Source organism: Acipenser ruthenus, chromosome 5 (genome assembly GCF_902713425.1).
Source record: "Acipenser ruthenus chromosome 5, fAciRut3.2 maternal haplotype, whole genome shotgun sequence".
Classification (NCBI taxonomy): Eukaryota; Metazoa; Chordata; class Actinopteri; order Acipenseriformes; family Acipenseridae; genus Acipenser; species Acipenser ruthenus.
In genome coordinates, this window is record NC_081193.1 from 49,209,234 (window position 1) to 49,225,101 (window position 15,868).

Sequence of the window (15,868 nt, forward strand, 5' to 3'; positions counted from 1 at the left end):
GTAAACAGATGGAAAGTGTATGAAAACATATTGATAGTTTACAAGGAAAGAAAATATCCCTTTTAAATTAGGCTAGACCTAAGAACAAGAAAGAAAATCCTTGCATTTCCAAAGCATTCCTATGTACACAAAAAGTACAAAAAGCAGTATGAATATGCTGGTTTAAATGATCTGCAACACATTGGACAAAACATATATCTCAGCACACATGAAAGGCAAAAATCAATTTAAAACACTATTGCTTACAGAATTAATTTATATCCCAAATCCATATGCATTTAACTATTTAACAAAGGTAGATTTTGATGCACCACATGGCACCAAAATGAGCAATTTGAATTGTGTGTAAATTATATATATATATATATATATATATATATATATATATATATATATAGAGAGAGAGAGAGAGAGAGAGAGAGAGAGAGAGAGAGAGAGAGAGAGAGAGAGAGAGAGAGAGAGAGAGAGATAGAGAGAGAGAGACACACACACACACACACACACACACACACGCGCATGCACGCATACAGGAGAAACCCCAAAGATGCAACAAATTGATCCAAATTTCAGATGCCGCAGCAGTCTTTTGGGACAAATGATCTCTGCCATTTGAATGCTGATAAAGATGGAATTATTTTGTTACCATGTGATGGGGAAGGAGTGGTGTATGACCTTAGAGGAGTTTACCTTACCGATCACATTTTGCAACAGCTTGGGCTGATGTTGAAGGGAAGGGTGTGTGGTCAAGCACAGCTAAAATGGCACATCTGTGACCCCATCTCTACCCCATCGGCGCAGCGCATGTGAATTTGCCTTCTCCTTAGCCATTAAGTGATACAGAGATAAATTACATATGTTGCGTGGTTGAAGTTGAAAAACTAAAATGTAATAAAAATACCTTTAGAAAAAAAAAAGATAAAAAAGCATATATTACACAGGGCAGCAGTGTGGAGTAGTGGTTAGGGCTCTGGACTCTTGACCGGAGGGTTGTGGGTTCAATCCCAGGTGGGGGACACTGTTGCTGTACCCTTGAGCAAGGTACTTTACCTAGATTGCTCCAGTAAAAACCCAACTGTATAAATGGGTAATTGTAAGTAAAATAATAATGTGATATCTGTATAATGTGATATCTTGTAACAATTGTAAGTCGCCCTGGATAAGGGCATCTACTAAGAAATAAAATAATAATAATAATAAAGACAGAAAGCTTGCTAATAGATTGCAGCAAGGTCATTTTATGCTTCAACTTAAATTGTGTGTTTGCCCCTTATTTTCGAACAGACAGAAAAAAGAACCAAATGTGCTATTTAACTTATAGGGCTGGCAGTTTTAATTACAAATATTGTATTTATTTTCACTACATTTTCTATTTTTTTTCAGTAGAAACAAAATACAGTAAGCACCATTTAATCTTTATTGATTGCATGTTTGTACCACATTGTATGTTATTGCAGTCCACACATACTGTACATATTATCATGCATACACAATTAAGTGCATGATATGCTTAAGTACTAGTTTAAAGTGTACGGGGGGAGGGGGTGACTCCAAAATGATCACACATTTAAATCATGGCAAGCGTAGCAAGATAAGAGCAAAAATCAGGGAAGAATGCAAGTGGGAAGAATGTCAAGCTGCAGAGTGTGCTTGTGCCATCCCCACACTATCAAACACACACATGAAGTATGACTGGGGACAGAGAGGCTAAATATTTCACTGTCACTCGGCGTTGAGAGCTGCAATTCATTTCTCCCCCTGCTTCATGACAATGACAATTTAATACAAGGCCAGTGGATGTAAAAAAGATAAAAACTGCACAAACTGGGCCCAGCGTAATCACAGATTTCCTCTGGAGACTTTTATATCCCTGGCACACACTCTCGCTTCAGAGGATATCAGCATTTTATTGTTGCCTGCTTTCTTTGTATCCCCAAGTGAAAGTGAGTCACAATGCTACACCTACTGCTGGATCTAATAAAACTCAGTGGCTCCCATAGAACACGGATGGGCTACAAAATTCAGCCTATTCACATGTAAATATTGCACTCCGACTCCGATATTTAAAGTATTACCCAAAAAAGTAATTTATTCTGAAAGCCAAATCAATTAAAACAAACAGACCTGTGTTAATCTGTGTTTATCCTATTCCTAACCCTCTCATATAATTCATTTGTAATCGTGCATGAGGTTTTTAAAAAGAAAAAAAAAACACATCTGGTTTAAAAATCGCTAAAACAAATAAACAGAGGATCTGTTTCATGAAAAAATGTGCACTTTGTGCATACATTTACATACTGAACTATCAAAGTGCTTTCTCTAATTTGTTTTTAATAGGTATTTCTCTAATATATGTTTAAACAGCACAGCAAATAAATACTTTAAAATATATTTTGAAAATATATCAATTAACAGTAATATAATACTGTAAAATATGCTTTTTTGCAACCTGTATAATATTAGAAACTGCTTAGTTCATTCAATCCACTTCATGTCTTCCCCTCAAATGATTTTATACTACAAATGAACTGACAAGAAGATAAAAGATAATAACAGGTACTATCTTTACTCTACTGAGAAACAGCATTCTTTTTTAGTAGCCGTGGGAAAAAATGTGAAGATCTGAGATGCAGTTGTCCTATTTTTCCCTCGAAATGTTGCAAATTACATGTTGTATGTTTATTTTTGAATCCTAATTTAACTATTTTGATATGTTTTAGCATAATTACACCATGTACTCCCTAATTCGTCTACAGATGTCTCATGTGGTATTTGAGTCTAATGCTAATGAAAAAGTAACCCAAAATCAGATACATAGTCTGTGAAGCCATCAATGATGGATGATGTAGTAATCACTGAAATTGACAAACAGGTTGTCTGATCGGGATGGCGTTGGGGGGTGGGGGGTTATTGCACCTTTTAAACAAAAGCAGAAAAAATACAGCCTTTCAAGAGAATGACACACAAAGGGTTTCCCTTTTAACTTGGCTTAATTACCTCTGGGGACGAGTTAAGTACTATAAATAAAGAAGAGTGGCAAGCACCGGTAAGCACAAAGCAGTCAGACAGACAGACATTTAAAACTGAGCAATACATCTCCATAAATATCGGTAAGAAAATACACACACGCACACAAAAGTATAGATAATTAGAAGAAGATGATAGGGCACATTAATTCTGACAGTATAATTTAACAGGCATATCAAGTGAATGACTCCATACTGAGATTAAAGGAATGAAATTATGTTATCATCCTTTACTTATGCCCTAAAACTCAAATCTCATATTCTCCAATAAATTAAAACCCAATAAACTTACTTTAACCTATCTAACCGAGTGTCTTGTGGTGTATTTGTGTTTAGAGTAAAGCCTATTGTTTTGGCTTAAAACTTTTTCTTAATGCAGCTTTTCAAAGTGACTGTCTGAAGTGGTGATAACAAATGTACATTTCTAGAACATAAAGTGAAATATGTATACAACACAGGTTAATTATAATAATTAACTTTACTACAGAATTTACTTAAAAAAAATAAGCAAGCAAAAAAATACCTATTCCAATCAATGTTCATGGACATGTAATTGTTATAGCCTCCAGTTTACTGTACCTTGTATTGCAGGAACACAAGCTTTAAGTGTCTCAGTGTACACTGTTCTTAATATATATGGTACATCAGAATAAGTATTCAAACAGAAGGAATTGGTAGCAATCTCAAACCCTTTAATTTGTTGCAACATTGCAATTACTGCAGGTGTGATTTTGCTACTAATCATAATAGGGTTTATACAAAGACATTGCTAATAGTGTCACTATTTAATACCCTAAAATACACCTCATCTGCCTGGAAACCTAAACCGATTTTATTAGTATTATTATTTTTAAATCACTGTTGAGCATAACCTTCCATTTTAGATATTTTTATTTTTATTTTTTATTTGGAGCAAGCTACTAGTATCCACATATTTAAATAACATATTGGGATATTAAGCCATCCAAATAATTGTTTACAGAGGCAGTGTTTTTAGAAATTTGAGAGGGTCATATTTTTGTTCTGTTTTTGGCAGAATTACTTTTTTTTTTTTTAAATATCACAATTTAAATGACTAAATTAGTGGCAAGGACACAAGTGTCAAAAGCTTATTTTAATGTATAAACATTATACAATAAATAATTTAAATACACTGTACAGCAACCATTTTACAGTAATCACCTTTTTTTGCATCTTAACATTTTGTAAAATTATTTTAGCATAATTGTTTTCAAGAATTCTAAATAGTAAAATTAATTTATAATAAAATGTGTTTTACTGGTCTTAAATCCAAAGTGTTTGAACTTGCAGCCACCATACTGTCTATGTACTACATTTTATAGTATGGTGAACCCATAGGTATACATGAAAAAATGAAGAAATTAAGCCAAAACCACTTTCAAATATTTACTACACTTTACTTGAAAACTAGCTGCAGAATCCATTTCTACAGGGGTGGTGAGGCTTACAATGTTTTAATTCTCGTAGTATGTCCTTTCATTATAGATACTAATCCAACAAAAGTGCCGAACACTGATACACATTTATCTTATTTTAAACAAGCCCATAGAATTAACTGTAAGGACCTGCATGTACTTTTTTATATATTATAAAATGAATTCATTTTAAATGAATCAGCAGTGAATTAGTATTAAATCCTCTGCAATGCACAAAAAAGCATGTGAACAAATTTCATTTAAATGCATCTGCATTAAGGAGCTTATGTAGACCAAGCATGCAAATTAGCCTTAAGAGGGTAAAGTCAACAAAGCAGCTTAATAAAAGAGAACAAAAAAAACTTCTTCGATTGAGCTGTATTTGATACATTTACATTTATAACGAAATTGTTATATCCAGCAGCACAGGAGGGCTACAAAGATTAAAAGAAGCAGCACAGGCACAGAACACAATCTAAACCCTAAAGGTTCTATAAAGTCTATGAAAAAGGCATGTATGATGAGGGCAGCAGTGTGGAGTAGTGGTTAGGGCTCTGGACTCTTGACCGGAGGGTTGTGGGTTCAATCCCCAGTGGGGGACACTGTTGTTGTACCCTTGAGCAAGGTACTTTGCCTAGATTGCTCCAGTAAAAACCCAACTGTATAAATGGGTAATTGTATGTAAAAATAATGTGATATCTGTATAATGTGAAATAATGTATAATGTGATATCTGTATAATGTGAAATAATGTATAATGTGATATCTTGTAACAATTGTAAGTCGCCCTGGATAAGGGCGTCTGCTAAGAAATAAATAATAATAATAATAATGATACCTTTAAAATATCCAATACGATAATTGTTTTGTATGTGTCACAATAATTTAAACTAAACTGTTAAGATACCAGTGCTTCCTCACCAGAACCAGATTTTGCACAACTAAAACAATTCTGTAGTAAATTTCTATCTAAACAATGAATGAAAACATTAATCTACATTTTTAAAACAGTACAGGGAAAGATTAATAGCCTTCATATTTTCCTTCATAGAAACAAAATCTATTTTAAGCTGTCACATGTGATTATTAATACTATCTGGGTATGTTGTGTACAAGAAAAGTTAGTCTTTTCACTACTTCACCAAAGATTCATTAGGGTAATGCAGATGTATATTTCTTAAAGGCACGAAATTACAAATAACTTTTTTTGAAATGGTGACTAAATACATATCATATTATCATACTTCAGACAATTTAATTGTTTTAGATTTTATGCCTGCTTGCTTTCTCAATATAAATAATTATATGTTTCCATTGGTCACTTGGTATGATACAAAATTAATAAATAAAATTGTTTAGCCTGTTACCGTCTTTAAAAAAACCAAAAAAAACCCACAACAACTAGAAGCAGCAGTGAGGCAAATCTATAAAAACCAAAACCTAAAGCTTAAATCAAATGCATAACAAAAAAATAAAAAATAATAATACAAAAATAAAATGAAGTAATGAAGTACCTTTTAATATAAAATGAAATCAATTCTGAAAATCATTCATATCAGTTATTTATTTTTCTCTGCAAAATGTATTAACCTTATGCAGAAAACATCCCGGTATGCTACTTCTTAATTCTAATTAGTTACTAGGAACACTCTGCAGCTACCTTTGGCAGAAGTGCACTCACTGCTAAGGTAAACCTCACAGTTGCCTTTGCACTGTAGTTTAGCTGTTATTTTCCCCTATTTTAAACACTGTATCTTCATCATATCTTGATCCACACTGGAAATATAGGATCCTGTTGTTAACACTGGGCCATACTATAACACTCTCACTTCCAAATACATACTGTACTGTCAAAATATAATACGAATCCTTCACCTTTCCTTCCTCACCATACAGCTCTGATTTACTTTGAAATGTCTAAATGAATCAGAAGCATTTTACAGAAGGTTGTCATAATGAAGACAGGTGTACAAAGGTATATAAATGCAACACATAAAAAACAGGTATTTTAACTAACTTAAAATTAAAACATAAAAATCTGATTTAGACATTGTTCCTCTATGTTTGTCAATTAATACGTCTTACAGCAATACAGCTGAAAGACTTTGGCTCACAGGTAACTGCAATAAGAACCAACAGTGAAGCAGGACATTACATTCAGAAACAAAACAAGACAAAATTCACACAAGACATACAAAAAAAACCAAAAAAAAAAACATACCTTGTATGGTAAAGTTCAGTACAGCACAGTAAACACCTATTTATGTTATCTATGTTCTTATAATGAAAAAGGTACCTACTCTTCTTCGTAGTGCAGGGAAAAACACTCGGGCAGGCAAAGTTCTACCGAATCCATGTGCGCTCTGCAACCATAATTCGAGCAAACCCCCTCTATAAATCAAAGTTTTCCCTGACAGAGCAGTGCAATTAACACAAATGTTCTCCTGGTGACAAGCCTATAGGCACAGCCAGTTGGGACCAAAAGCTCTCGCACTCTTCTAATCAAGGACTTAAAGCCCCAATTGAAGCTTATTAATATGAAGTAGGGCTTTACATATGCAGTCCCACTGATCCAGCCAGACGCTAGATTGGTGGCTTCCTAGCCAATCGGAGGTGGACAGGACACTGGCTATACAGAGGGAAGGGATCTGTGCAGGTGGAGTGGGAGGAGAGAGACAAAGAGAGAGCGAGAGAGAGAGAGCGAGAGAGAGAGAGAGAGAGAGAGAGAGAGAGATGAAAGGCAGATAGAGATAGTATAAAGAGGCCTTAAAGGGGCAGTATTCCCTTTCTTAAGTTAATGATCATCACCTTCCGGTAGCAAACAGCTAAATTACCCTTTGAAACTTTGACAAATATCACACATTCAATTGAAAGCACTATGAAGTAGAACTAGAGGATGATCAAGATATAGTAACCCTTTTTCAAAGCCTAGGTGATTGCCTTTCTCTGCAGATATCTTTATGACAGTGCTTTTCCCTATATAAATATGCCCTTCTGTGTGTAGTTATGATTCCGTTAGCCAGATACTACAAGTCAAATTTATTTTTAAACAAGCACAAATATAAAAATACATGTTATCTAAGCAAGTTCAAGAAGCGAAATAATGGATACAATTAATGCATAGATGCAGTCTCCATTAGAATTCCAAACATTGCTTTCACCTAAACCTAATGCAAATATACATATACTGTTTAAAACATAGTACGAGGCAAAGCTTTTATAACATTTTAATTCCATTTTTAATACACTGCCTTTTATAAAAACCTTACCTAAAAGAGTTTGCTGGCTTTGAGTAAACCTAAATCTACACCTTACCGTGTTGCGAGAGTTATATCTAATTTAGATTCAGCAGAAAGTCAAATTAAATGAAGCATATTAGAAGAATGCATATTAACTGTAGACTGGGGTGTGTCAGCACAGCATTCACAGCAGGAATGTGAATAAAATAAAATAATTTATCATGATTAATATTGGCTCGGAGTGATAATGAGCATAATTAATTAATTAATTAATTAATTAATTAATTAATTAATTAATTAATTCTTACTAAATTATATATTTTGTTTTTGCATGGGAGGGCTGATAAAAATTCTCACAGTTGAAAAAGAACCTAAAGATACATCCTTAATCACAATAAAATACATTTGTACAGTTATCAGCCTTTTGACATACTGTACAGAACTGTTTAAATATCCAACAAACTGTCCAGTGACAGAACAAAACTAAGAGCTGTGCTGCTTCCCTAATATTAGACCATTAAAGCACAATTAAAATATAGCTTTGTATTTTTTTTCCCTGATAGAGATTCCGCTAGTGTTAGATTACCAACAGACGCTGCTGAATTTCAGAATCAGTGGGGAATGTCTTCCTCCTTGCTCTGAGGACTTCTATTCCCCACTGATCTGAAAATGTAGAAGCCAACCAGCCTGCTGACTGGTGTACCCAACTACAGTATTGTGTCCTTGTGTGAATCCGTTCAGCAGTTATTTTGCTTTGAATTTTAAAAATGTTGATTTTTTTAACTAAACTGGTGCAGCTTCATGAATAGCAAATTAATTACATTTAGTTTGCAAATCAGCTTTACACCAATTCACCCTTTTCAACATGTTCCGATTCACATCAGACGAAAGCATGTCTTTGGTCAGAGGAATTAACGTTTAAGGCTTTACTTTTCCTCTTTAAATGAATCTCGGATCATTTTAATTTGTAAATGCCACAATATTATTTTTCTTAGGGAAACAGAATGACATTGAAAACAAAACAAAACTCAAAATGCCATTTTTTTTGTACAATACATGAAACACTTAATGTATGCTTCGTTTTTTATGCACTTTGTGCTTCCCAAATATTCCTCTTCAATTTTCCAAATTTAGGACTCTTAGTCCCCATTTATTTTGTCATTTCAATTAATTTAAACTGCAAGATGTCTAGTTCAATTAATTGTGAAGTAATAAAATGGTGCTTTGCTGTTATGTTTTTATACGTATACACTATCTATAACACTTAAATAATGATTAATAACACTAATAAAATGCATATGTATTATTTGTACCTCACAGTTTAAGAAACATCAGACTACTATTCAAGTCTGTAATTATAATGCACATATCTCAAATTCAACAACAGTACCTTTTAATGCTCTCTTAATTCTTTGATTCTTCAATACATTAAGTGGAAGATATCACAAACCATGTTGTGCATGTTGGCTATATGTAATTAATACTCAAATCTACTTTTAAACCAAAGTTGATAAGTAACTGAGTGTTTATGAGTGGCTATTTATAAGCTGATATATTTGCTAGTGTCAACTTCTGAATTCTGAATTTCCCCAGAAGAACTGTACGTCAGAAAATAAATAACAGAAACATGCAGTATGTTTTTATAACCAAGATAATTCCCCTATATATATATATATATATATATATATATATATATATATATATATATATATATATATATATACACACACAGTAAATGTATAGCATATGCAGATTACTTATTTTGCAAGTATAACCAGTTTTAATATGCTTTTGCCAGCCATGTGTATAAGTTATAAACTACTAATCTTAATTCTCTACAATATTATATATTAATTATATATTGTGTTAGTCACTGTACTGTAATACAAATTGTTTAAGCAAATATTGGTATTTAACTTAAGAGGAGGTGTTTTAATTAAAGAGTATCGCTCTTTGTAACCAAACCTGATGCAACAACATGAACAGTGACAGTCACCGCTGGCTAAATCTGTACTGTCAACTTCTGCTTGCACCATTCTGCATTATCATGACTGGCAGTGGTTCAGTACGATTTGGCAGCCAAAAATGAAAGCTTTGGTTGCCCTTTTTTTCACATACTGGTTTCAATGTCTACTTTTCTTAATATTGCACCAGCGCACTGCAAATTACCATATATTTATTTTAGGGTTAACTTATATTTCTTTAATACAGAGCTTGAGGACACAGTAGCAAGAAACAGTCATGCAATAAATGGCCAACATCACTAGTATTGTCACTGACTTATATACCAGGAAAGAATCACAATCTCTCCACTCGCAAAAGCAGCCAGTTACTAACTAACAACTCCAACACCTGAATGTTTAACAGCATTTTAATTATCATCATTATCTCATACCTACATTAAAAACTAACACACACACACAATATCTAACACTGTCTTCTAATCGTTAAAAGTAACTTATAAACATGAATTTCCTTGCTGTGTAATTTAATTACAGAGACAAATCAAATTAATATATAAAAAGCTGCTTCAATTGAGCTGTGTTGCACATAACTTGGAAAGCTACTCTTCCTTGACCAATTAGTTTATTTTTCAGCACTACTATTTTTATTTGGTTTGAATGTATATTCATAATGAAATGCTAGAGTAATTATCAGTGTCAATGCCAAATTTCTCATTCTTAATTGAACCCTTTTAAGACCGTAGCCTTTTGGAGTCAATGATGAGCTCTCTGAATTGCCTGGAGTACAATAATGCCTCCAACTTGCTGGAAGCGACATATTGCAATAGGTTGCTTTTTATACCACATTACTAAACATGACAGGTAAACTGTGGTCCTTATTTCCCAATGTCCTGGATCTTTGTTTTAAACGCTTTTGTTTTTAAATGTGCATGACACACGATTTAAACCAATGTTAACTTGATTTTGTATTTGCTAAACGGTGGGAGAAAAACTGTTCAATTGCCAGAGCCTCAGGAACCACACAATTCTGTGGTTACAGATTTCTCCAAGAGCAAACTGATTTGTGTTTAATTTGTTATGGCTATAAACCACATACACACAAACAAGTACCCCCACATATTAAATTACTGCTGTTATGTTTTTTTTTTTTTCAATTCTATTTTGTACACAGGTATAATACATTGTACTGCACTTCCTCACAGTCTTCTGGAAAGAAAAAAAAATCCTCTCATATTCAATACTGCATGTCACCAGAGGCAGCGATTTAAATGAAACATTCACAGCGGTAAGACAAAACACCACAATATGACTGAATGGAAAAAAAAAAAAACACTTTTTAATATTCTTAAATACATATCCAGTTAGAAAAGCCAAACATGGACCCTCAAGTAAAACTTATTAAACAAAGCCTCTGATAAGGCAGTATTTTGCCTTTTTTCTTGGTCGTTTTTGAAAAGGCAGGGTCTATTTGGACTGAACAGCAGGCTGCCGTCCGCTGTCCAGATGTATTGATTCAATTACAGTGGCTTGCTCCTAAACAGAGCCCTCCTTATGTCACATTTCCATATCCATACAGATACATTGGCTGACAGAGCATCAGAGGCAGCGCTTTACAATGCTACTGACTAATAGCACACCTAAACTGCGTGAGCATACCTTGCATAGCTTGAGCTTTTTCTTCTTGCTAAGAAAGCTCCCCTATGAAAAACCAAAGGATTGACAAGGACTCAGGTCAGTTACATTAAATAATGAATATAAAAAGGTACTTTTTATTTTGCTGTTCCCAAGTATTACAGCTAAAATACTGCATGAATGCCTAATACCTTCATGAATACTGCTTAACATTTAGTATGCATGGTGACGAAAAGCTGATTGCTCTAAAATGTCAATATGTGTCAGTATATTTAACCCTTCTTAAATGCATCTGCTTTTTCAGAATTAATTTATTTAAAAAAAAAAAACTGATATTTTAAAGTGATTATTGTGTATACAAGTCTGTACGGTAGCTAATAGTGGGCCAAACCTGTATTTACAAAAATAAAAATATAATTACAACCTTTATTATGCCTGTGAGTCTTTTATGTTTTCATGTAGCATATTTAAACAGTTACCCACATACGAAAATCCAAGTCACATGTTCTTTTATTTATCGATGTTTGAAATGTTAATAAAGAAGAAGATGACCCTGTTGGTCTGAGACAGTTGACAACTCCCAGGAATTATTAAGGCTAGCTTTGCTTTGCATCAATCACCGTAGTCAATAGTGCAAAGCAAGTTCATTTAGGTCACATATCATCAGTTTTGAGTAGTTTATTTTCAAATAACAAGAAGAAAAATGCTTGATTGATGAATAAAGCTGCATGTGTCTTGAATAAATACAAAGTTTTCACTATAGTTTTAATGTTAAATGGTCTGTTGTCAAATTATGTGTTTTAATGTAAAGCAAAGAGCATTACATTTGAAGTATAAAACCAAAATCCTGCTGTTCATTTTATCCCAGGCTGCAGTGTACACAGTGGTCCGTCAAGTTGGCTTTTCTCCATCTCTCCTGTGAAGCTATGAACTTGGTGCTACCGTGCAGTCTGACTAAAACTACCAGCTCACATTCTCTAATGCTGCAGCTCCATTTACAGACATGTGTGTTTGAACCAACAACACCTGGCCTGAGCTGGCTCTGCTGAGATAGTCTGCATTCATCTGGCTAGAATCAGACTCTCTCAATTCTAACTCAATATTGAGTAATTAGACAAAACCCCTGTTTGGCAACAAGCACAGTGGGGAGTGTGCTGTGTATTAGTACACAAGAACACACTGTGTTCTTTCAAACAACACCACAGAGAGCATGCTGCACTAATCTCTCCGCTGCCGAGATCAAAACTGACTTGTTTGTTGTCAGCTAGTTAATGTCGTAATTTTGTCTTAAGTGATCTGTTAGATGGAAGTTGTCAGACATGACAAAAAAAAAGTAGGGAATGAAGTGATATGTTTTTGTGGTGTGTGTGTTGGTGTTTTATACACCTCTCTCTCCAATTTAAACTGTTCTTCACAACCGATTCTTTTTTTAAACCCAATGAAATTGTAATTCAGATAAACACCTGTCTGATGCGGTCCTCCTTTCTTTCAAGTGTTCAACTAAATTACAGCCCTGAAACCTCATGGATTCTGGGGTTTGAAAAGTGTAAATCAATTCAACACACAATTTCTCAAAATTCTTTAAAAAGCCACTTCTCTGTATTTATGAAACAGTTTTTTAAAATGCAGATATGTAGATATGTATGTGTAATTGTGCACATACCATTGACAGTTTAATAGTAAATGTAATTGATATAAAAATAATGTAAACACACTATTCTATAAATAATGACAATTTAGTAAAAAAAAAATGTTAACATGTTAAAGCTATATGTCTTAAACAATTAATAAAGCACTGCAGTTCAATATTGAATCTTGCTTTGTATTAAAGATGGTTTAGCACGAAACAAAAATGACCTGTAATTCCACTATGAACAATAGAGGGTGCTATGGCTGTAAACTGGAAATTAGGCTGGTACATAAACTGTCTGATCAATGCTCAGACGCCCCACTGTACTCAAGGGCTGTGCTCAGCGTCTGCCTGTCTATATGAACATGTTTTCTCTTAACCCTAAATACATTTTGTGGAATACAACCTATCCAATTAAACATATTTATTTTAGAAGTTTGGGAAAGCTGTATGAACAATTTGTTGTTTGTTTGTTTGGTTTATTTTGTTTATTTTTTTCACCAGATGAAATATTCAGGGCTCATTTCTCACAGAGAATCTCACTGAAAGCAAAATAAGCTCATTATATTTGTAAACATCATATTTTTCTGAGAAATTATCTGCTAACTTATTTGCCATCAATTTCCCAACTGCCATTCCTCATTTTGATGTTGTCAAGTCAATGCATAAAGGCACAGCCAGTATGAGACAGATTAGTCAAGATGTATTTTAATTAAAAAAAAAACATTTTTAAAGCTGCTCATATAACCAGCAGATAATAATTAAACCCCAAATTGAACAAACTGATTTTCATGTTTGTTGTTGTGGTATTATAGTATATTATTATATTTTAAAAACACACACACGTACATACCAATTGTGTTTTCTGAAATTGAAACTAGAAACTACTGTATAATAGACCAAGAAAAAACTACTACTGCCTCATGGTACTACCTCCTTAAAACACACGTGAAGAAACCACTATTATAAAGAAATAACACAAGGTTACAGTAGCTTGAAATGAGCAACTGGCTAAGTAATCTAATGGTGTATCAGCAGGTACAATTGTCACATGAAGGAACGTGCCAATTTCAAAGCCCCCCTGCCACTCTGGTATGATAACAGCCTATTTCTGCCTATAGGAGGGCTGGATCCAATGGCAGCTAACCTTTCTTTGATATGAAGACCGCTGTTACCATACGCTACTCCTGCATGGAAAATACTGCCCTAGTTCAACTGAACAGGTTTTCTCCAAGAGATACTGAGCCTCACAGTATATAACGGGAAATGAAAGTCCCTCCACGTGTGTTTATTAGTTTCCTGCTTTGATCTAGTGCAGTGCAAGGAGTTCACTGCAAGATTATTTTTTTTGAGGTGTTGAAGGGTGGTACAAAAATGAACGGGAGATTCCTACATTCAATTATGTGGTCAAAGATACCCCTGCATTCCTGGGTTTGATACCTTAGCTCTAGTAAGTATAGCCTAGGCTAAAATAATTCTTCTTTGAGAAGCTGACACAATAGCATGTTTAGCAGAATAAACTAAACCATGCCATATATTAAATGTTGCAACACACAATAAAATAAATTTAGGGACCATCTGATTCAAAACTGTGAAACTACGACTACAAATTCACAGCTGATGAAACATGTGAACTGTGTTTTTTGGTAATCGCAACATTTTTCAGTTGTCTTTTTCCAATTTGGAAAGCCTTTCGTACAAAATGTTTCCTCTGCACCTACTGCCACAGTATTGTACTGACCTAATAAAAATCATGTTTACAACTGATGCAGACCTAACCTTATACTACTGCCTTAAATTAAGTTAAAGTTCAACCGTATGAATACAACATTCTCACTGGATCAATCAAATGCAGGAGAATTAAAACAGTAAAGTTACAGTACCTATACAAATTCATATACCCTTGCTCAGAATCAATTTGGAAAACAAAGTCGTTCATTCAGCTGCAAATCCCTATCATCTGACATGTCTTCATTAGTTTTTGCTTTGCACAGTATTATTCGACAGCGGGACACATTGGATTTTTTGTGCAGCCTCCTTACCTAGTATTATCTTCAACGATGTCCACACTAAGACAGGTAATACCATCAGCTTTTCACCGATTGTATTGGGCTGCTTTTTTTTTTTAAATCAAGAAAGTGAGCAAAACCTTTTTTTTTTTTTTACCACCACAATGAATACTAACCAAATGCTGCTCAGTCCAAACAGCAAGAATTATTATTATTATTATTTATTTATTTGCAGACGCCCTTATCCAGGGCGACTTACAATTGTTACAAGATATCACATTACACATTATTTCACATTATACAGACATCACATTATTTTTTTTATATACAATTTTATATACATTTATACAGTTGTTTTTTTTTTTACTGGAGCAATCTAGGTAAAGTACCTTGCTCAAGGGTACAACAGCAGTGTCCCCCACTGGGGATTGAACCCACAACCTTCCGGTCAAGAGTCCAGAGCCCTAACCACTACTCCACACTACTCCACACTGCTGCCCACACTGCTGCTGCATCTAAAAAGATCAGGGGTGTCAAACATACAGGCCCACGGCCCAATATTTGGTGGCCGCCCATTATTTTCTATAATTACATTGATGTACTGTATCGTTTTGAAATTCTTCTGTAAAACAACCCGCCTCTGTAATATATATATTATATATATATATATATATATATATATATATATATATATATATATATATTGTGAGACAGCAGAGAGGTTTTAACCCCCTCCCTGCTGTCTCACAATATATATACATACTGTGTATATATATATATATATATATATATATATATATATATATATATATACTGTGTGTATATATATATATATACATGTATTCAGCATGCATTCTGCATGGTATGAGTGACATACCCATTAAGCCAATCACAGCTCACAAAGGTAGTAAAATAGCCAATCAAACGGTGCACAGG

At 33.9% G+C, this 15,868-nt stretch overlaps 1 protein-coding gene across 9 annotated transcripts in view; it reads right to left on the reverse strand.

Annotated features, from left to right (window-relative positions):
- LOC117403235 (estrogen-related receptor gamma) overlaps positions 1-15,868 on the reverse strand; it is a 283,889-nt gene that overhangs the window by 84,332 nt on the left and 183,689 nt on the right. For 2 of the 9 annotated variants that reach the window (XM_034005230.3, XM_034005229.3), the window contains exon 1: positions 6,759-7,023. The exons of 6 other annotated variants lie outside the window; for them this stretch is intronic. In XM_034005230.3, the coding sequence (XP_033861121.1) occupies positions 6,759-6,814 (56 nt within the window). In that variant the 5' untranslated portion in view covers positions 6,815-7,023. Of the gene's footprint in view, positions 1-6,679; positions 7,024-15,868 lie in introns of those variants that run through there. One more of the 9 variants, XM_059024304.1, reaches the window with a different exon arrangement.